General features: G+C 42.2%; 1 protein-coding gene across 5 annotated transcripts in view; it reads right to left on the reverse strand.

The window, feature by feature from the left end:
• Nucleotides 1–348: 348 nt before the first annotated feature.
• DNAJC6 (DnaJ heat shock protein family (Hsp40) member C6) overlaps nt 349–21,958 on the reverse strand; it is an 86,003-nt gene continuing 64,393 nt past the window's right edge. For 3 of the 5 annotated variants that reach the window (XM_030573415.1, XM_030573417.1, XM_030573413.1), the window contains 8 exons: nt 20,952–21,398; nt 16,665–16,817; nt 12,942–13,010; nt 11,808–11,942; nt 9,848–10,114; nt 8,965–9,110; nt 3,264–3,440; nt 349–2,258 (listed from right to left, as the gene is read on the reverse strand). In XM_030573415.1, coding sequence (XP_030429275.1) covers nt 2,157–2,258; nt 3,264–3,440; nt 8,965–9,110; nt 9,848–10,114; nt 11,808–11,942; nt 12,942–13,010; nt 16,665–16,817; nt 20,952–21,398 — 1,496 coding nt within the window. In that variant the 3' untranslated portion in view covers nt 349–2,156. The remainder of the gene's footprint in view (nt 2,259–3,263; nt 3,441–8,964; nt 9,111–9,847; nt 10,115–11,807; nt 11,943–12,941; nt 13,011–16,664; nt 16,818–20,951; nt 21,399–21,958) is intronic. The other 2 variants (XM_030573414.1, XM_030573416.1) reach the window with 2 other exon arrangements.

A 21,958-nucleotide genomic window follows, 5' to 3' on the forward strand; every position in this document is an offset into this window, starting at 1 on the left:
TTTTAGACTAGTCACATAGCATATTTACAAAAAAATTACAATAATTTTAGACAAACAGTAAACCTGAACATTGATAAGCTCTGTCACTACAAGATATGAAAATAAATGAATTGCCAAGTTAACTAATTTTGAGATAAGTAGGTCCCAAAACTTTCATGCATCCATAAAAACATTAGGTTGGAGAAGAATCAAAGTTTAAATAATCCAGGGAAAAAAAACCTACCCAAATTTAAAGTTTAATGATGGTTTGTATTTTGTGAACATTGAGGAGTTATCCAGAGCTCTCTGCCATGACAAACTTGATACAAAGCTAGTGTAGTTTATCATTTCAAAAAAATGTACATTACATCAATGAGATCCTTTTATTATATAGGCATAGTTCACACAATATCTACAAACGTGAATGAGAAACAAAATAAATCAACAAACCACAGGAACATGATTCACATTCCAGTTATTTTTTTAAATAAGACAAGCACATACTGAATCAAAAACATTTCATAATATGTTAATAAATATCATTTGTTATGGTTATCTTGAACATTTTAAAGTCTTGTATATAAAAAGGAAAAGTGTGTGTTGGTATCATATTGTCAGTTAATGGTAATAAATAATGGACCAGTACAACAAAAAGATGAAGTTTTATACAGAAAGTGTTGTCCTTTGACATGCTGCCTTTGCTGTAAATATTTTGCCACTGGAAAATTAAAATTTAAAGTAAACAAACAAAAATGGATTGTCTTTAAAAATACCAGCTTTCCAAAGATTTTCACATCAGATATAGATCTTTTCCTTAAAGAATTAGTATGGAAACCTTTCTGCCCATCCTATGCATATGCTGAACTCTTAAAGCTAAAGCAGATATGAGATTTCATCTCATCCATGACTTGTGGTAAATAAACCATTATTTCTAGTTACTTTACAAAAGGAGAAATAGCCTGGGTCAAAGTAACTTGCTGCATAACTAGATAAGAAAGGCTTCAGCTTCAGCATCAGACACGCCTGTATGTTGCCATTATTGCTGTGCAACTTTTAAATATGCAAATTGCACTGTTGTTACTTCTCAAAGGCCAGACAAATTCCACATGCCTGGATAACTTGCATACTGTGATTTGCAGGGTGAAGCGGTAACAGATTCCATTTCGATCATGACCCCTTTCCCAAGTGCTCTGAGAAACTTTCAGACAGTTGGTTGGAACTGATAAAACATGGTGATGCAAGATCTTCCAAACCCTCAAGTTAAATGTTTTTAACTAATGTGGGAAGCTTCTGAAGGAGCAGCATAACTGATATAGCAATCTTAAAAAACATGGGCTATCAGACAGTTCTATCTAAGGTTAGAGCTTCACCAGGAATGTGGTGAATGCTTACCATTCCCATTCTACAACTATGGACTCACCCCACACCCACACAGTTCACTATTCCCTGAACATTGCATCTTAACAGGTGTTTAGCTTAGGCTGGTGTAACATCAAATATTTGATCTTCAGTTTAAGTCACTCTTTGCTCTACGGTGCTGTAGAATTTGTTCTAAATATTTCACTGCTTGGCTGTAATGTGAAGTACAGTTCTCTGCTCAAGGCGTTAAGTTGCCATATTGACTTGACTTATCCAGTTGCTCAGCTTTGTCTTTGAGAATATCCTAAAAGTGATTAGATATCAAATGAGGATTAATTATTATTAGATGTGCCTAAACCAGATCCCTGGAGGCGAACACTTACATTTGGATCTCAGCTTGGAAGGTTGGACATGATCTCCAGTTATTGCACTCACTTGAAGTGCGGTGTCTCGCTACAATTCATTGTCAGAAGTGGGATGTCAAGTGTCCCAAGACAAAACAGTTCCACCTTTGTCTAGAATGCATTCCTCCCCCACCCCACTTAACTCTGGAAATATAGGATATGTTTCCAAAGTATTATGAGCAATTTTAGCTACACGGGTCCCTTTAGGAGACATGTGGCTAAAATTCTCCTGTGCTTTTGAAATGTGTGTGACGTATGTATGAGGGAACATCTGTTTTGTTCTTCGTGATAAGTGTTAGGTTCATGAGCAATTTTGAAACTTCCAAATTTCCAGCCAGATTTTGGTGATCTGTGAAAATTGCGAAGTTGTGATCAGGGACTATATGAACACGAGCACAGGTCTGAGAAAGTAGGTTAATACAAAGGCTTTTGGCCTTGGTTTTCAAATTCTGACCAGGCATCATTTAGCTCCATGAAGATCATCTTTGCATACTGTTCATATGGCTGCCCTGTAGCCTAAAAGAGAGCAAAGTAAAGAATCCATCACCCATCTGCTAAACCAGAATACATACAATTGACATTTAAAAACACTGTAGTTAAACTACTAACTACTTTAACTTCAAGGAGGAAAAAAAGGGGCTTCTCAGTTTGCTTTTGCTTCACTAAACCTAACCACTCTTACTAAGGTGGGTACATCTTAATGAAACTTCATGGCCCTCCCGCTTTTCCACAGCTTTTCCAGTATATGAGGGCGCCTCACAGCTAGTCTGGAAGGCTTTCTGCAACTCCAGAGTACAGCACTGCAGCCCCAAGATAAGGGCAATGAGGGTTTTAACTTCAAGCTTTCGTGAAAGGACACTGAGTTGGCCATCACCTCACATGCAATGAAGGCTGCTGCTGTCTGACAGCAGGTCATTCCAACTCCCCAATAGAAGCATCTCCCTCCCTATCTTGCAAGCCTCAACCCAAACATTGTTCTCAATGGTCATCCCTGGTTATGCAAACCCAGCCTTGGGGCCACGGGTAGAGCAAAACCAAAACCACCATCCTCTCAAAGATAGTCTGGGGATGCTCCTACCAGGGCTAATGGACCAAATCTGAACATCAATCTCCTGTTTCATGTCACACTGTTGACAGACTGTAGCCTGTCTATTTTCAAATCATTATAAAAGTAAAGATCACTTAAAAAAAAAACAAAAAAAAACAAACAGCTCTTCCCATCTGCAGGACATTTGATAGTATGGGAGCAGTTCATGGATAATCTGGCTCAAAAACTAAAATGCGAGGATGAACCAAAACCCTGAATCTGAACATCCTTGTATTTGTGGGAAGTTTGTACCCAATTTGAACTGCCTGGGCTCATTTAAGGGACTGGTCTTGAGAACAAGGTTAGCACTTTTTGGATTCAATTTCCCTATTCAACCATTTAACGAGTTGATGCAATCACATCTCATGCTTTCTACCTCACCTTTCAATTGTTCATGAGATTAGTTCTTAAATTAAAATAAAAAAGATACTTACTTTGTCAGGATGAACAACAAGCACTGCTCTCCGGTAGACCTTCTTCACTTGTTCTGGAGTTACAAGATCTGCCATGCCAATTGGTTTCCATTTAGTCTCTCCAGCCCATAATACTGTATGCATCGTTGACAGCAGTGCTCTTATGTTTCTCTCCTTCCCTTCAATCCATTCTAGGATCTGGAGATAAGACACAATTCTCAACAAGAAAGCATCCATTACCAATGCGAAGAGCGTCAAATCCACATTTTGCCATTTAGATGGAAAGGGTTTCCAAGGATCACTCCCCACCCCCACACTCAGGCCCAGATTTTAGAAAAGGTTGAAGAACATGTTATCAGAGAGTCTCAAAGTGGCGAAAGTTTTTTTTCCCCTTTTTAAAAAGCACTTCTTACAAGGCTTTTTATAGCAAAGCATAGCTGGGAGGAGGCTTTAAAAGCAAGTAGTGTTTATCTAGGCAGCAAAACCTTTAAAGTTTGAGGAAACGATAGGATGAATCCCATTTTTCCAATTTTTAAAGCATCCGTTTAAGGAGTCTCTGGTGTATTGGGGTAGGGAGGAACAACAGTTTAGATTCCACTCACCTTCTGTACATGACTCACATGAGTACAGTCTCGGAGATAAGTATTTCAGGATCATCAAAGGTGACTGCACCACCATTGTAGCCTTTTGTGGCAGTCTGACTTTGTTACTTATCACCACTACCCTCCCTTGGGAATAGACTGGTGGACTTCTCATGGCAAGCTTTGATGCACAACTGCAATGACTGAATAGCCCCTTTTTAACATTTAATTGTGAGGGGATTACCCTGGACAGACGATAACTATGTCCCAGCAGGGCAGCTCACCAGACACTGGTGAATGCAGTCACATAATTTAAGATCAGAAACTGCCTGAGCCAGTACCACTTCCTTTCCTCCCCATCCCATTCTTCTCGTGTTCCATCTTTGGAATCCGTTCCTTTTTTAGAAAGTAATTAAGTCATTAAAGAGTCTGCACCCATTTTTCCTACAACACTTCCCTTATGACAACCTTCGGTCACTTCCACAAAGCATTGAACTGATACCTGATTTAAAAAAAAAAATCTACAAAATAGCAGATTTCAGAAGGGCATATTCAGTGCTAAAGGGGAATGGTCAATAGCCGTCTGTGACGTTGCACTCTATATGATTTTATGAAAGTATGCTGAGGAGGGTGAATAGAATGTAACCGGAATAGGCTTCATGCAAAAGGTCTCTTGCAAGGTATCATTACAAACCTTATAATCTACCAAGTGTGGTCATCCTATTTGTATAAATGTATCACTCTTGTTTCTGAAACTAGAAATATGAAGTAACGCTGAGGGCCTATTGTAATTATGCAAAGTGTGGGCCATTAATGGCGGTTTGGACTCTTGATAGCTCCCATCAACCAGGACAACTGACTGTGGATGGCTGTTTGCAGGCAGGCCTTCCTGTGAGTCAGGCTGGGAGGAATGAAGGCTTGGGGTCTTACAGTGACATGTGATCATGTCACCTAAACTGGAATCCATCTTTAACTTGATGTTTTTCCATTGAGAAGGAGGCGTGGGAACCCAGAGAGACAAAAGGATTCCCGCCTTATGCAAAAGATATACAAGTGGGTGGAACAGAACAAAGAGGGTGGCTATCATGAGAAATCCCCTAGCTACCACCTGAGCTGGAACAAGGGCTATACCAGGGGAAAGGATAGTGCCCAGACTATGAAGGCATCCAGTCTGTGGAAGAAACTTATTGAAACATCTCTGAGGGTGAGATTGTATCTGTATTCAGTTTTATTACTGTACTAGGCTTAGACTTGCGTGTTTTATTTTATTTTGCTTGGCAATTCACTTTGTTCTGTCTGCTATTACATGGAACCACTAAAATCCTACTTTCTGTATTTAATAAAAAAATCACTTTTTACTTATTAATTAACCCAGAGTATGTATTAATACTTGGGGAGGGGGGCAAACAGCTGTGCATACCTCTCTATCAGTGTTACAGAGAGCGAACAAGTTATGAGTTTATCCTGGATACGTCTTATACAGGGTACAATGGATTTAATTAGGGTTTGGACCCCATTGGGAGTTGGGCATCTGAGTTTTGAAGACAGGAACACTTCTTATGTTGTTTCAGTTAGGTCTGCAGCTTTGGGGCATGTGGTTCAGACCCTGGGTCTGTGTTGGAGCAGACTGGTGTGGCTGGCTCAACAAGACAGGATGCTGGAGTCCCAAGCTGGCAGGGAAAGCAGGGGCAGAAGTAGTCTTGGCACATCAGTTGGCAGCCCCCAAGGGGGTTTCTGTGATCCAACACATCACATCATTGGCTGACATTTACAACTCTAAATTGCACAGCAGCAGCAGCGTTCTTCAGTGTGAAACCCAGCTCTAATAACTGTGCCTCTGGATTTGAGCAAAACGTCTCATCTTTTAGCCTCAGTTTCCCTATTTGTAAGGTGGAGATTATGTTCCTGTCAGAAGGCTGTGATGAGGATTAAGTGCCATCAAAAAGTGTGAAAGATGAAAGATTTACCACAGTGAAGACTGAAATTCCATTTATCCATAGAAGAGGAACAGCAACTTTTTTTCATTGCTCTTCAGCTCTGACTTGGAAGACCCAACCTTAGGAATCAGAGGGTAATTCCTCTGCTGAGGTCACCAATAAGACTGCCACTAAGAAGAGGACTGACCAGCTCACACTGAAGAGCTCTGTTGGAAACATTTGACTGCTACTGCCCTAAACAGGGTATGAACTAGGCAGTCATATGGGCAAAGCCCTATGCTATTAGTCCCCAGAGTACCCAGGTGACCTGAAGCCAGATATAGATCTGTTGCTATGCAATACTGGCACTTAGCCTCCACTTAAATCTGTGCAGATTGAAATCTAGATAGGTGGCAATGTAGGGGGACCATGCCAATGATGAGCTCGCTCTCAGTCCTAATGTGCTATCCCGTCAGTATTATGCAGACATGCACCAGGAAAGACCACAGTACATGCTAGAGGTGGGTCAAGAGCCAGGTAATTTGTTATTGCTTTCTCCGATAAGTACTTTAGTGGTGGGGTGTATGGGGGATACTAGGGAGGGGTAGTACCTCTGTTGGAGGAACACATTGTGCTCCTTAAGGAACAGTTCATCTGCTTTGGTCCCCATCTACACCCAGCTCTCACCTGTGGCTCCAGTAGCTGTTTGCATGTGACACCAGCCACACCCCAGTAAACTGCTGCAACAAGCAGGCTAAAGCAGGTGAAGGTAGCTGATGGGTCGTTTGCCCTCGGTGAGATAGGGAAACTGCCTTTCTCTAGCACGTGAAAACTGTTCCAGCGGATTGGGTGGAGGAAATCAATTTGTGATTCAACGGCCATGAAGGCGGTTCAGCAATGTGCTATGAGGGATGGTCAGCATGACAAGGCATGGACGATGTCCTGGTCACCCACTGCAGCTAAGGAAGTCCCCAGCCATAACGATTCTTCGTGCCCCTAGAATCTGGCTTCCACAGCCAAGAGAGGAGGACTGCCCCTGTGCAACAGCTTTTTCGCTCAAAAAAATTTCCTGCACAGGTTTTGTCGTTGCCATCATCAATGGACTATCAATGTAACACACTGTAGTGGTTGAGCTCCATAATTCATGCTCCATATGAAGCTTGAAATATGTACATTCCTTTGAATGTAAGGTGTATAACTAAAATAATCCTTTTACAGGAGGCTGAGAAGAGCCACATTTGGGCATGTAGCTTTTAGAAGAAATGTATCTTTAGATTTTGGAGGACCTTGCCTTAAGATTTCCCTTCATGCCTAGCAAGGTACATAATCCAATAGCCAAATATGGTAATTATAGCAATTTAGTAATCTTTAGCAGTTGCCAATTTCAGCCCTACCTTTCCCATTAACAAGACAGACAAAGTTATTATAAATAGTTCAACAGCTCTAAAATAAGAGATGACTCACAGGAGTAAAAAGCATCAGAAGAAAAGGGCATTGTCAACATCAACTGGACTGGTGAATTCATTTGCTCTGCAAGATGCTAATGGGAAGACAATATTGCATGCACTAAACTCAAAAACAGCTGAATTACTAGAATTATGTAGCCTATACTAGGTAAGAGTATTATCCAATTAGTATGAAGATTACAACTAGTTGCAATCAAGCTGGTATTAACGTTCGTTGTTGAAGGTTTAGAACATTTTGCACCTCCTATCTGCACATCCAGACTGATCCCCAAGCCTTTCACTGTCAAATTTAACACAAAAATTGTATTTTGCTAACAAAGTTTACTTGGTTTTCGATTGAGCTATTCCTCCTCCCTCCCCATTCTACCCTTGATAGCTTCGGTAGTGACAGTTTCCCACCTGGAATGGCTCACGCAGGACATAATCTGGCAATTCTATCAACAAGTCTGCTTCGGAGAAAGAATTTCAGCAGAGGAGAATGCTAGAGCATGTGAGATCAACAAATACAGAGGACAAAATGCAGCCTGGACTTTAGCAGGTACGGCTAACTGAAGTCCTACGGCAGACCACCAGCCATGGCAATGTCACTGAGCAAGACACTCAGTTTACCACAGAGACTGATCTAAACCATAAGCTAGAACTCCAGGAACATTCCCAGAGGACTGTTCTCAAATCCAGAGAAGATTTAAGGATTTACTGAAAAGACCTGAACACTGTCAAGTACCCATACCCCCTTACTATGGATGTGTTGAGATGGGGAACAGGAAGGGGGGGGGCAGAGGAAGAAAGGGGGAAAAATCCTAGGTGAAAGGCTGCTTTTGAAGTTACAATAAGAATTCTCCAGCATGCCAACTTATGAAGCTTCTAGGTTTTTTTGTACCAGAGGAAAAAAAAAAAAGATTTGCTCAGCTCTATTCTGGACTAACATTTTAAAACAAAAAAACTTTTACTGTTGAGAAGTGCTCTTTAAACTAAATAGCCAAAAAAAAAAAAGTTGTATTTTGTGATCTTGGATTTGAGAATTGGGATTTTCCAAAGACAAACTTCCCCAAATTGTGGTATGTCAGCAACCGGAGCATTTGCCGGTGGGCTCCAGAAAGCTGACTAGTCACCTAGTGCGAGCTCTTCATTTCTAGCTGCTAAGTTGTATTAAGATGGCTAAAAATGCATTAGATGCTTTCTAAGTGTTTCTTTTCCACGCAAACGTAACTTACTGGTGTGTGTTACATGGCTCGCTAGGAGCCCAATCTGCACATGATGCAAGTCGGTTACAGACACAGCTAAAGAGATGTGGCTCTTTAGTTAAAACTGTAGCAATTCAAGCTTTCAGCTCTTGGGGTCCCCAGCTCAATCCCCCGGTGTGCTGGCCAAGATGGCAGATCTCACATAAGTAGTTAAGGATTGTGAGTGGAAAGCGAGGGAGTTAGTGATCATTTGTATTTAAATGTGGCTCTATTATGATAGTTTGATGCCTAGCTGAGGAATTCAGTGTGACACAGTAAATTTTAGTAGATCTTGGACCCCAAATATGCAGTAGATGTGTGTGCTAAGTGAATACAGCAATACTGTAAACAAAGGCATTAGTAGTTTCTGGCACAGGAGTTTGTTCTTAAAAACTAAGCTTGTGGCAAGTTAAAAGTGACTAGTTTTACTTATTGTAAGGAAGAAACTGAGCTAGATTTCAGTCTTCAGCTTGCTGGAAGGAAAGTCGTTCCAAATGTGGATACAGTTATCAGACTACAACAAGAATGCAGCTTACTTTTAACTTTTCAGGGTCCATATCCTTAGCCATTTCTTCTTTTCTCATTTCAGCTATTGTCCTGGGTCCCTTTTTGTCTTTGTGGGCATTAAAGCCTTGACCAGATAATAGGTCTTCAAAATCAGCAGACACCTTTGGTTTTGAGTCTTAATAAAAATCAGAAAGCTTAAGTTAGTGTCTACTCTTCTAAATATGTAGTATCATTAAACATCATCATCTTCCTCAAGTTGCCCACCAAAACAATATTCTGATCACAAAGCACATAACCTCTTAAATACTTCAGTCTGTATGTAAATTCTCACCTCATGATGTAGAAACCACCCCAGAGCGTAAGGCATTTTCAGAAATGGCAACTAGTTGCATGTATCCAACTTAATATACTTGGGATTCAGATTCAGGCTTTCCAAGCAGCAGGCTCCAGTTGAAGGGAAACATATGTTCGGCAATCAGACATGTCTAGCTGGACACTCAAACAGAGCCACACAAAATCTACGGCCACTTTTGGAACATAAGAGCAACCATACTGGGTCAGACCCAAGGTCCATCCAGCCTAGTATCCTGTTTTCCAACAGTGGCCAATGCCAGGTGCCCCAAAGGGAATGAACAGATCAGGTAAATCAAATGATTCATCCCGTCGCCCATTCCCATATGGCGGTAGGAGTGTTAGGAATTCAGAATTTCCGGAGTACCACCAAGCTTCAGAATCATCATTCCGCTTTGTCTCTCCCCGCCCAAGTACAAAATGTAATTGCCCTTGGAGATCATACAATGATCAGTTTGGTTGTATTTACTCCGGTCATAAATTGTTCATCTCTTTTTGCAATGAGCTACATTAAATAGCAGCAAATATTTTGGAAGTCATTTGGGGCGGGGGGAAACTTACCAGCATTGGCTGGTCCTTTTCCACGGTCATTTTGCCCACCAGGCATTGCTGAAAAGCTCACATTGTAGTTGGGCCTGTTCTGTGGAGAGGCATGTGGTATGTTTTGCTGGGATTTGGACTGTGATTGTTGCCAGGAGTATCCGGCACCTTGCTGCCAACCACTACCTCCCATTGGCTGGGGAGATGGTTTCTGTGGAGAGCCCATAGGAGGGAATCCTCCACTTATTCCTGTCGGTGTGGTTGGTTTGCTGGCAAATGAAGACCCCCCTGTGATATAGGAAGAGGTGAAGAGAAAAGAAAAAAAAGTTTAGCAGCCATGTTCCAATAGACAGGGTACTGGTCTTAGAGCTGGAAACAGAACCCAGTGTCTTGACTCAGCTGTTCACCTGTTGTGTGACCCGGAGCAAGTCACTTCACTAGTCTCCTTTGGTCTTAGTCTATATTTAGTTTGTAAGCAGGGAATTTCCTTTGCTAAGTCTATACTGCACCTAGCAGAAAAGGGCCCTGACGTGGATTGGAACCTCTACAGGCTATTGTAATACAAACTAACAGTAAGCACTGGTAGCTCCTTGTGCGCTACACAGGGTAGACAGTCAGGAACCAAACAATTTCTTGTGGTAGTTACAATGCCAAGCAACATTTACTAAAACATTTGCCATGATATTGTATGCGTAGACACACACTACTTCCTGAGAGGCATAAGGTACCAAAAGGGCCAAAACTAAAATCATGATGTAATAAAAAAATATCCTTCAGAGCTTAAAGCATCAAGCTGAATTCAGATACATTTAATCTAAGTTCGGTTAAGATCATGTGACCTAAAAAATATGAACTACGCTGAACATTTAAAGTCTGGTCCATATCCTGCAGAGTCCAACCTCTTGCTTGGTTTTTAGAATCCCTCATGTCACTACACAGATTCACTAAAGCAAGACCAACAACTGCTCTCATACATGTTTGTTTTGTTCCGGCAGAACAAGTGGCAAGCCAGCAGAGGGAACTGGGAAACCTAATTTCAGCTGACATTGACACAGATGAAGAAATAAAAACGGCAGCCAAAGGCGTGTTAGTTTGTCCAACGTAAGAAGCAGAGGACGGGAGGAGCTGGCAAATGAAAGAAAATTCTGTTCACACTAAAGTAGAAGCGGGAGAAAAAGTCAGAGATATTGAACATATTAGAGTGTCTTAAAACCAATGTGATCAGAAGTCTTTCCAACGGCAGAGCCTGGAGGCCTCTGATCATTCTGAAGGCCAAACTAAGCCAAAAGCATTTATCTAGTAGTCAGAAAGTGAAGTGTCATTTGCAGGAAGACACAAATTAAGGCAGGATCCTTGGGGTTCCAGGCCCCATCTTTAGGGGAAGCGTGGATGGAGCAGTGAGTCAAGGCAGAGCAGCAGGCACAGCAAAAATGCATAGCTTGGAGGGAGGAAGATCAAAGTCCAGGAAGAAGAAATAAAGCCCACTGAAAGGGCAGGTGAAGAGTCATTCCCAGGAACCCCTGAAATTTTGGGGGTTCAAAATATTGGTTGAGCCAGGCCCCATTTGTTGTTTTATCATGTTTGTTGCCATCAGATTTAAGCTAAGGATAAAAATCAAGGCAGCAGCCCCTCAAGTTAAAACCTGTCATTGGCAAGTCATTGACTTAATATTATACCTTACAAACCCATGCTGCCTAACAGTGGTGAGGTCCCAGCCAAGTCTTCCAACAAGCACCTGTAGATGCAAGCTCAGAAGTAGTCCACTTTGAAGAGGCATAAAGAATCTAGTCCTCCCCTACCTTCTTTGCAACAGCTGCTTTTCAAAACCATCTCTGAGGTGCAAGTGCAGTAAACTGCCTCCCTCCTCCCAGAAATACTGCTGCCTCAAACCCCAAGCTGCCCATTCTAATGCAACACTTCCACATTAGCATCTCGTCTAAACTGGCCAACCATGTGATCTGAGTTGTTATTAAAAAACAACCTGCTAAATTTGCACCAAGAGCCCCCAGATCAGCAAATGGATCCAGAGTTTGTGGTTTGGACTGATGAGTGGGAGTGCTATGGAGAGATCCTGTGGGACTTGTAGCGGCTGACTTGCTTCCCATACCAAGGCCACCTACAGAGAGAAACAGAGTTTGTAAAGCCTATCTGTAACATTAGCTCTGCTCAAACTTAACATTAGGATTCACGCTAGTATATTACCATCTTAATGTTTAAGTCAAGCACGCTCTTGTAGAGCATCAAGATGCTTTGTCTATTGAGCTGACATTTTATATTTTGAAGAGTAAATGGTTCATCTCTCTCTCTTGCACAATTCAACACCAACTATGCAAGAAAATATTAGGCTTGGTATTCTCAGATTGCTTCTACAGCAGCCATGGTATTTTGCGATCGTGTGTGTGTAGGGGGGTGAAACACTTTAAAAGCTTTGAATTAATTTTATGTAGTAGCTAATCATTAGCCACAGTTAGGATTCTACAATGTATTTGAAGACCTCAATGGCTGAGAAGTTCGCATTTCATGAAACACCTGCTACCTTTTGCAGGTTTTTTTTTTTTTGGTTTTTTTTAAACTCAAAATGAGGACCATTTTCAATCAAATGGTTCAATTTTCAAGCGAAACCCTTCACATCTTCCAATCAATATTTACACTGTAGCACACAGAGTTTAGAAGTCTTGCACACTGATGCAAAAAAACAGCTTTCACAGATGGTGAGAAGTAAAATTTGGAGGTTAGAAGAGGGCCACACCACCTCATTTAGGCTTTTATTTTTTTGAGCAGGGATGTGAAATTCTGCATGAAAAATGGTTTGCACTACTTCAGTGTTCACTGTTACAATAACCTACGATCTTGTCACCTTCAAAGGACAGCAATTTCACATGCATAACTTCCTCAGTGCCTTTGAAGGAGCATGCACTAGATCCCTTAAATTCAGGAGATAATCTTAGTTGTGTGTTTCATCAATGGAGTAAATAAAGTTGTTGTTTTAATACAACAAAAAACTGTACTCATGTATAGGTAATGGAAGATGAAACCAACTCTCTTCAGCTAGTGGTAATATTTCCCCATTGAGAATTCACCTTTAAAAAGGCATAGAAAGTGGTACCATACAAACCTGATTTGTTGGACCACTCCCAGCCACCCGAAACATCTGGTTGTACGGCAACCGTTGGTGTACTAGAAGCTAAACAAAACGATTGTTACTTATTAAGGTATTACAAAAAGAAAACCTAACCCAGACTCAGAAGAAAAACAAAAAATTAAAGAAACCTATATTGCAGAATGAAATTGTACAGTGGTACTCTGTGGCTGTCTGTGATTTAGTAATGATACAAGAGAGAGTCACATATTAAGTCACAGCTATTGTGACTAAGGTTTCTCTTTGACCCCACCCCATTATGTTTTGTTAAGTACAGTACACAGATTTAATGTCTGTTTCAAGTGAATCAGTTGTACAAGCTGCACAGTCCAATACAAACTTCTCTGATCTGGTTAAAGGCAATGGATAAAAATCAATGTGATCACGTCCCATTAGGATTTTTAAGTAAATATCTGTACGTATCAAATGGGGATGATTTTAGGCAGTTTTACTTTAGGCAACAAAATTAGTTGGCTTGCACTCAATTTTATCAGAAATTGAGGTTGTGCCAGTTTGCGATGGCAATTACCACACATTAATTTACCTGAAAGAATTTAAGTAGTGACCAGAGCACAGAGCTACTGTACTGGACGGAAGGTCAGAGCAAAGTATCTAGCACATTCAGATGATGGCTTCATCTTGGCAAGTTCTAAGCAGCAGAAGAATTCAGGTTTTGAAATATTTGCAGAATCTCATATTTCAGAAGAGAGAGTGTCCATTAAAAACATGACCTGTCTTAAGTAAAGAAAATAGCTCTAACCCAAGTTAGATCAGGATGAATTTTTTAATTCAGTGCTTTAAAATGAAGCAAGCCTTCATTCTTCCCCATGTGTGTTATCTGCCCTGAAACCTCCTACTATTTCCCTCTACCCTAGTAATGCTGACTATTTCTCCAGGCAATCTGAAGTACTTTGGAACTACTTTCAGGTGAGCAATACTAGGATACACTTTATATATTTACTTACTTATAATCCCTTATACTTAAGTGCTTTAAATAAAAAAAAAATCCAGAAATTGCTGAACTCAACTGAATGCTGCAAATCTACAGACCCTTCCATCTTTTGTTGAGCTTTTTGTACCACTCTTGAGAAAATGAGCTTCTCCCTGGAGCGACAGGCCTGTCTTGTGAAAGTAAGGACCCCCTAAATATAAACATAGCAGCACAAAGGGAAAGTTCAAAATGAAAAATGCACCTCATAAATAAGCCTCAAGATCACAATGTGGTGACTTGCTTTGGACATAAACAGCCAGCCAGAACAGTTGCTTATCAAGAGCTGAACCTAGTCAGCATTATAAGTTCGCACTTTCTGAACAATACAGAAACGGTGCTCCAATACCATAGTGACGGGCACTGTTCCTAGATTAAATGTGTCCCCATTCCCACCACCAGGGTAGTGCATGGATTCTCTTCAGCACTGATTGCACATATCCTCTTTTCGGAAGTGAAACATGCACATTAAATGCAAAACCCATCTCTGATAGAAGGGAAAGAGACATCAAATACAGCATCTTGGTGAGTGGGGGGGAAAATGATTCAAGCTGGTCTTTACAGAAAGTAGCACAGGTCTGAGCCAGCATCATGCTTCAGAAGGAGCCAAAAGACACCTTTCTTAAGCACTTCTCCATTCCAGAGCAAGCCTTAGCAGTTCAGTAAAACCTTACATCCTCCTGCCAGGAAAGATCAGCAGCCACAGAAACATTAAAGGAAAGCAAAGGCGTAACTATTTCAGAGGGGACAGCAAGTTGTTTCATTCTAATAAAGTGGTATAAAAATACACAGATAAACCAAACTGGGGTTCTTTAATGCAGCAGAGAGAAACAAGTGGTTGGGTTTTCAAACATTATTGGACTGCACAACCACTTTCTGCCAAGTTCCCTCATTAATTCTCGGCACTAGCACTTAATTTAGTACCATAAAGAGCCAAGATACTGTTTAACTGCTTTCATTGATACTGCCGGCTCTGGCTAGGACTCAAGTGTCCAATTAACAAAGTTGATATGCTCAGTACCCTCCCACATTCCATGTTATGGCAGAGCTAAAATACAACCGTGCCAGTGAGATAAGAATCCTCTCTTTTGTAATACTAACTTTCCAACGAGAATATCCCATCCAAGATTTAGAGAGATATCTTGGGAGACAGACCAGTCCTCGCCTACAGACAGCCCTCCAACCTGAAGCAAATACTCACCAGTAACCACAGACCACACAACAAAAAACACTAACCCAGGAACCTATCCTTGCAACAAAGCCCAATGCCAACTCTGTCCACATATCTATTCAAGTGACACTATCATAGGACCTAATCACAACAGCCACGCCATCAGGGGCTCATTCACCTGCATATCTACCAATGTGATACATGCCATCATGTCCCAGCATTGCCCCTCTGCCATGCACGTTGGCCAAACCAGACAGACTCTATGCAAAAGAATAAATGGACACAAATCTGACATCAGGAATCATAACATTAAAAAACCAGTAGGAGACCACTTCAACCTCTTCGGTCACTCAGTAACAGACTTAAAAAGATGGCAATTTTGCAACAGAAAAGCTTCAAAAACAGACTCCAGTGAGAAACTGCTGAACTAGAATTAATTTGCAAACTAGATACCATTAACTTGGGCTTGAATAGAGAGACTGGGAGCAGCTGGGTCATTACACAAATTGAATGCATTTCCCCATGTTAAGTATCCTCACACCTTGTCAACTGTCTAGAATGGGCCATCTTGATTATCACTACAAAAGTTTTTTTCCTCCTCCTGCTAATAGCTCATCTTAATCAACTAGCCTCTTAGAGTTGGTATGGAAAAGTCCACTTTTTCATGTTCTCTGCATGTATATGTATCTATCTATCTTCTTACTATATGTTCCATTCTATGCATCTGATGAAGTGGGCTGTAGCCCACGAAAGCTTATGCTCAAATAAATTTCTTAGTCTCTAAGGTGCCACAAGTACCCCTGTTCTCTTTCCAGATGATCAGACACAAGGATTAATTTTGGGCTGGATTTGTTTAAGCCAGAGAAGGCTACAGGATCAAAAGTTCTCAGTATCTGAATGAACAACATGATATCTAGTTCACTTCAAGTGAGAGACTCTTTGGTGGTAATGCACCAATAAATGGGCATAGAGAGAGGATATTCAGATTGAGCAGCAGCAGGAGGAGATTGCTGTCTGCAGAAAAGCTCCTTGCCTCTTCTTTTTTAAGCACACAAAGCTTAGCATCTGACGGAGACTCAAAGATAAAATGAAACAACTGAACAACAACAAAATAAGTCTGATGTGAAGAACCATCAGAAATCTAGATCCAGGCTGATGCCTGACTAAACACTAAGAGACCCGAGTCTTCTTCACTGGTGTGCTGTGCCCTATTTAGTGCAATTAATAGTAATTTGGTTCATATCAGACCTCTTAGCCACATGAATACACAAGCAGGCATCGCTGTTTAGCGGTCCGATTTCATCATGTGCACAAATGGCTCAATAATTAAATACAGATTGGGAGTGTAACAGAATTCAAATTAGAAATAAGATGCAAATCTAGGGACTGAAAGCCCTTTCTTCTCTCTTCACTGAGCAGCTGTGCTTCAGTCATTATTTCAGAGATAAATATGTTTGGGCTTATTAATGGCTTATTCCCTCAACATTACTTATACAAACACCTGGTTTAAGTACAATAGATGAGGCATTGAGTTTCTTACCCATGTGAAAAGGATCACTGTGCACAGTAGGTGAAGGACTTCTTGTTGCTTGAAGGAAAGGATCACCAGTGGCATTTGATGAACCAAGAAAAGAACCCAGTAGATCTGGACCAGATTGCTTTGGGCGAGTTCCAAATGGGTCAAAGGCAGTTGCTGAAAAAAATGCATTAGAGGTTAATTTCTCCATTTCACACCATGCTTTCCCTTTCTAATTAGTCTGGATTAGAGCTGTTCTCCTCAAAACAAGTAGGCATCATTTCTAACTCCCACAGACGCCAACAGGAGGTAGGATGCAACCGAGAGAGACAGACTGATAACTGGGATTTGCACTGAATATATAAAAAGTATTTCAACCAAGTGCTACAACTCTAGGTCCTGTAGGATATATCCATGGCAACCCAGATGCACATCCCATCTGTCATATCCAAGGAGAATAACTGCTCCTAAATTCAGCTGAAGTGGGAAGCTATAAGAAGGTATGTTAAATTCCGACGTGCACACTGTGTGGAGGAAGGAGTGAATAGCTCAGAAACTTCAGGTGTTGGAGTCTAACCCATTCCCCTTCCTCAAACTATTTGAGAAATAAGACAGGGAGTGTTGGAAGTTCTCTAAAAGCTTTGAAGATGCCCAGAGGATGTCACCAAGATTATGGAGTTTCCAAAAGGCTCTTGCAGAAAAAGCTTTAGAAAAGCACTCGTGCCTTTTCTGTATATATGAACCATTTCCACATCTGTGACATGGGTACTGAGTTCAGCTCTTCCATAAATTCTGTTCTGAGTACATGCATAGCCCATCCGATTTTTACTTGGAGAAGCTCCTTGTTGTTGGCAGCAATGTTTAAGAAGAGAGAGGAGCAATCTAATCTGACCACTCAAAACGTTATAGTAATGTAACGGAACGTTACAGAAGATGGTTCTGAGCTCTGAACGCTGTACGCTAGTGAAGTTACACTTATGTGGTAGCAGCATCAGTCATGTTATTTAACAATCGAATACTGGCTTACTCATTCATTTGTCCTCATTATTCTGCCCAAGCTGCTCATTTGACCACTACTTTCCTGCCCCTTAACATATGGTTCCACTCTTCCTGGAGATCATTTCCTGACCCTACTGGCAGAGCTGGCTCTAGGGGTGGGCAAGCAGGTCATCGGCCTGGGCTCCAACTCCCAGGGGGTGCCTAACTGCTGTGATTTTTATTTCCCCCGTTCTGCTGATTGACTGGCTGGGTGTTTTGTTGTTATTGCTCAGCCACTGGGGGGAGGGGGGAGGTGCCAAGTGTGTTTTCCACCATGACTGACAAAGTCTAGGGCTGCTCCTACTCACTGCCACACCATCACCCTCTTGAGTGTTCTCACAAAATCAACTTTGAGGCCTATAAACCACAATCATATATCAGAAGCAAGATACTCAGGGTGAGCATACTGCTCACACAGGGAACCTAGGCACCTTGGCCTTCACTCACTTCTTCCTTCTCCAAATCTGTCTGTATCCTTCCATCCCCGCACCTCACGAAGATTTTTGTTCTCATCATGGTTTAGATTACAAAACAAAACTGAAAATTGCAACTGTTGCAGACACATCTGGTGTCTGGTATCAGAGGGGTAGCCATGTTAGTCTGTATCTGTAAAAGCAGCAAAGAATTCTGTGGCACCTTATAGACTAAGGGACATTCTGGAGCAGGAGTTTTTGTGGGTGAATATCCACTTCGTCAGATGCATCATTTATTTGTTTACTAGTGCACTATTTACTTACTAGTGCACTGGAATAAAATTTTCCCTCTAAAAATAGGACACTAGATTCTCTGATTTTAGTTAGCTTTTGGATCTTCAGGAACTGGCTGTGAAAACCTCACATTTAGTAGGTGTTACTACAGTGAGCTCTACTCAAGTCTTACACTATGTTGATCTAGCACAGAGGTTGGCAAACTGCAGCCCGCGGGCCACATCCAGCCCATCCCCTGAGCTCCTGGCCAAGGAGGCTAGCCCCTGGCCCCTCCCCTGCAGCCTCAGCATGCTGTGCAGCTGGCACAATACTCTGGGCAGCCGGGCAGCTCTGTGCTGCAAGGTAGTGTGGCTGGCTCCAGCCACAGCCGTGCTGCCAGCCACCAGTGCTCCAGGCATAAAGGGCAAGGATAGAGGGCAGGAGAGTTCGGGGTGGTAGTCAGGGAGCAGGGATGTGGATAGGGGTCGGGGCGGTCAGAGGGCAGGGAACGGGGAATTGAATGGGTGCAGGGGTCTCGGGAGCGGTCAGGGAGAAGGAGTGGTTGGATGAGGCAGGGGTCCTGGGGGGAGGGGGAACCACAGGGGTGCATTCAGGAATGAGAGGAGGGGTTGGGTGGGGGTTCCAAGGACTGTCAGGGGACAGGGAACGGGGAGGAAATAGGGGGCAGGGGCCGGGCCACACCTGGCTTTTTGGGCAGGCACAGCCTCCCCTAAATCAGCCCTCCATACAATTTCCGAAACCCGATGCAGCCCTCAGGCCAAAAAATTTGCCCGCCCTGATCTAGCGCACTACAGGCAGATTTTAAACCACCACAGCATTAACACTCAGCATTTAATGCTGTTAAATTGCAGAGGAAAATATATATTTATTTTATCAGGAAGTTCAGCATATGCATCGACACACATATGCTACCGCTAAACAGGTTCTTTGAAACCAAGACTGATAGTTGTGGGTTAAAAAGACAAAAACTGTCACAGCCTTTACCACACATTTCTTTAACTGGCTCTGAATGTGCATGTTTAACAAAAACAAACCACACACATAAAAAGGGAAGAAGTTCCGCTTTACAGCTCTCTTAGAACAGAACAAAAAGCCCACCCACAATAGGGACAAGCTGCAATTTAAGCTTTGTGCCCAGTGATCTGGAATAGCTCCTCTAAAGCTTGCAATCAAATTAGACCAAGGGTCTCCATTCTCTGAGAGCTTGCAGCTGCCTTTGGCAAAGTTGATTAACCACTTCTCAGGAGACTTTCCCCAATCTGGGCCTTTGAGACTCTGGCCTTCAGCATATCCTTCATAGATCCTCTTCATTCCTCCTTTCCCCAAGGAGTCTGGCCCCCCTCCCTTATCTCTTACACTCAGCCTATGGGCAAACTCCCTGACACTGTCAGGATCATCTAAACTCAGTGTCGGCAACCTTTCAGAAGTGCTTTGCCGAGTCTTCATTTACTCACTCCGATTTAAGGTTTCGTGTGTTAGTAATATATATTAACCTTTTTAGAAGGTCTCTTTCTGTAAGTCTATAATATAACTCAACTATTAAAATGTTTAAGAAGCTTCATTTAAAATTAAATTAAAATGCAGAGCCCCCCAGACTGGTGGCCAGGACCCGGCCAGTGTGAGTGCCACTGAAAATCAGCTTGCGTGCCACCTTCGGTACGTCTGCCATAGGTTGCCTACCCCAGATCTAAACAGTCTGCCTTGTACTTCTCAGCAGGCAGGTATCAGAGAGGTAGCTGTGTTAGTCTGTATCCACAAAAATGAGAGAGTCTTCAAGGTGCCACCAGACTCAGATTTATTTGGAAATAAGCTTTAGTGGGTAAAAAACTCACTTTTTCAGGCAGGGAGGAGAGAGAATTTTTTATGTTTCAGTATTTGCCTGCTGAAAGACGAGAGAAGGCAGAAATAGCAGAGGGACAGAGATGGACTGCGATCACAGCTCCTCACCCCTCTGAACTAAGAGAAAGTGGAGACCCAGACTTTGTTATACAGACCCATCTCTAGCATAAATCCAACAGCTGGTAGGTTAGAGCATACCCCTACCAGCCCCCAGCACAGCATCCCTCTAACTGGAGAATTATGAAAAGTATCTGCTGGTCATCACCGTTTGGAATTTTCAATTTCATTTAGATGGACATTGGGTCACTAAGATTTATGAATTCTAAAATATTCTCCTTCTACCTTTGTTACACAGTATCAATTTTAAAAGTCCCAACACACTATAAACTTACAGAAATAAAATACTCAATGTCACCAGTATAACAAATTCACCTGGATACGAGTGCAATGGACAGGCCCCACCTGAGAAGCAAGCACACATTAGCAGGGCCCCGTTGAAAATGCAATATTTGAGATTCCTCAGAGGGCGATGCTCTGTGTAGCGCAAAATGCCTTGGTTTCCTTGCAAGGCCTCACAGAGGCTTCAAATCCCTCCCCATGTAGAATCTCACTCGTCCATTATCTCTACTACAAGTCCAATAGCTCAGAAACAACTGTAGAATGAGCCTAACACTGGGATAACACCACTCATTTGTACCAAGTCAGGCACTAGGCTTAGAAGTGTTACCTTCTCCTACTCTTGGGGCTGGAGATGGAGATGCTGAGGCTGCAGAGCGTCGAGGGGTGGAGTGTGCAGATCCAGGTCCACCCACGTGAAAGACATCCTCAGCAGCTGCCTGTACACCTTGACTGTGGGCCCTGGAATCACTGACCCCAAACAGATCACTCAGCAAGTCTGAGTTAGAGGGGAGAGCAGTGGACTGAGTGGGGAAATTCTTGCTCATAGGGCTACCGTCCAGACCCAGAAGGTCGACATCTTCAGGGGGAAGTGGTGCTGGAGGCTCCTGCTGCTTTTTGCTGTGTTTTGGAGTTCCATGGGTTTTGTCGCTGCTAGCATTGCTGTGCTGACTGGAAAGAGATAAGAGTTCATCGTCCGACTGTTCACTCTCCTCATGCACTAGTGCTGCTCGATCCTCAGAGGTGGGGTGAGAGCTGCTTTTGTCGGATTTCTGATCTAAGTGAGCAAAAGAATTTACGTTAGCTTCCAGTTCTTTAGGTTTTTACATACATGCAGTTTATTAGCCTCCCGTGGAAAAAGGCACCAATAGCAAAACACACATGTTCAGCTAAATTTAAAATGGAAGTGCCTAGCGAAGATTAGTTAAGTCTCATTCACTTTGTACTGTATAGAAATATCCACACTTTACTGCTAGGGAAACAGCCTACAGAACAGGACAGTGTAAGAGCCTGGATGAGAACAGAAACTGTTCCTGGGTCCGGATGTGGTGCCTCGACTGATTTGTCTCAGATTTCATTTATGGGGGGACTAAAACACAAGCCAAGGGCAGAATATGTAGAAGCATTTTAATGAAAGCAGCACTTGAACCCAGCTTTTTTGTTTGGTAAGAGGGAGAATCCTCATGCTGGATTCCTAAAACTGTATGTTGCAAAGATGCTGCAGAAGACTTGTGCTATATAGGCTATAGGAGAGGTTCTCAAGCTTGTTCGTAATGTGGAACGTGTTCTATTAGACCATTACATTCCATGGAACACCAACCTTCCCAATGGCAGGCA

The sequence above is a fragment of the Gopherus evgoodei genome, chromosome 8 (genome assembly GCF_007399415.2).
Source record: "Gopherus evgoodei ecotype Sinaloan lineage chromosome 8, rGopEvg1_v1.p, whole genome shotgun sequence".
In the NCBI taxonomy this organism is placed as follows: Eukaryota; Metazoa; Chordata; order Testudines; family Testudinidae; genus Gopherus; species Gopherus evgoodei.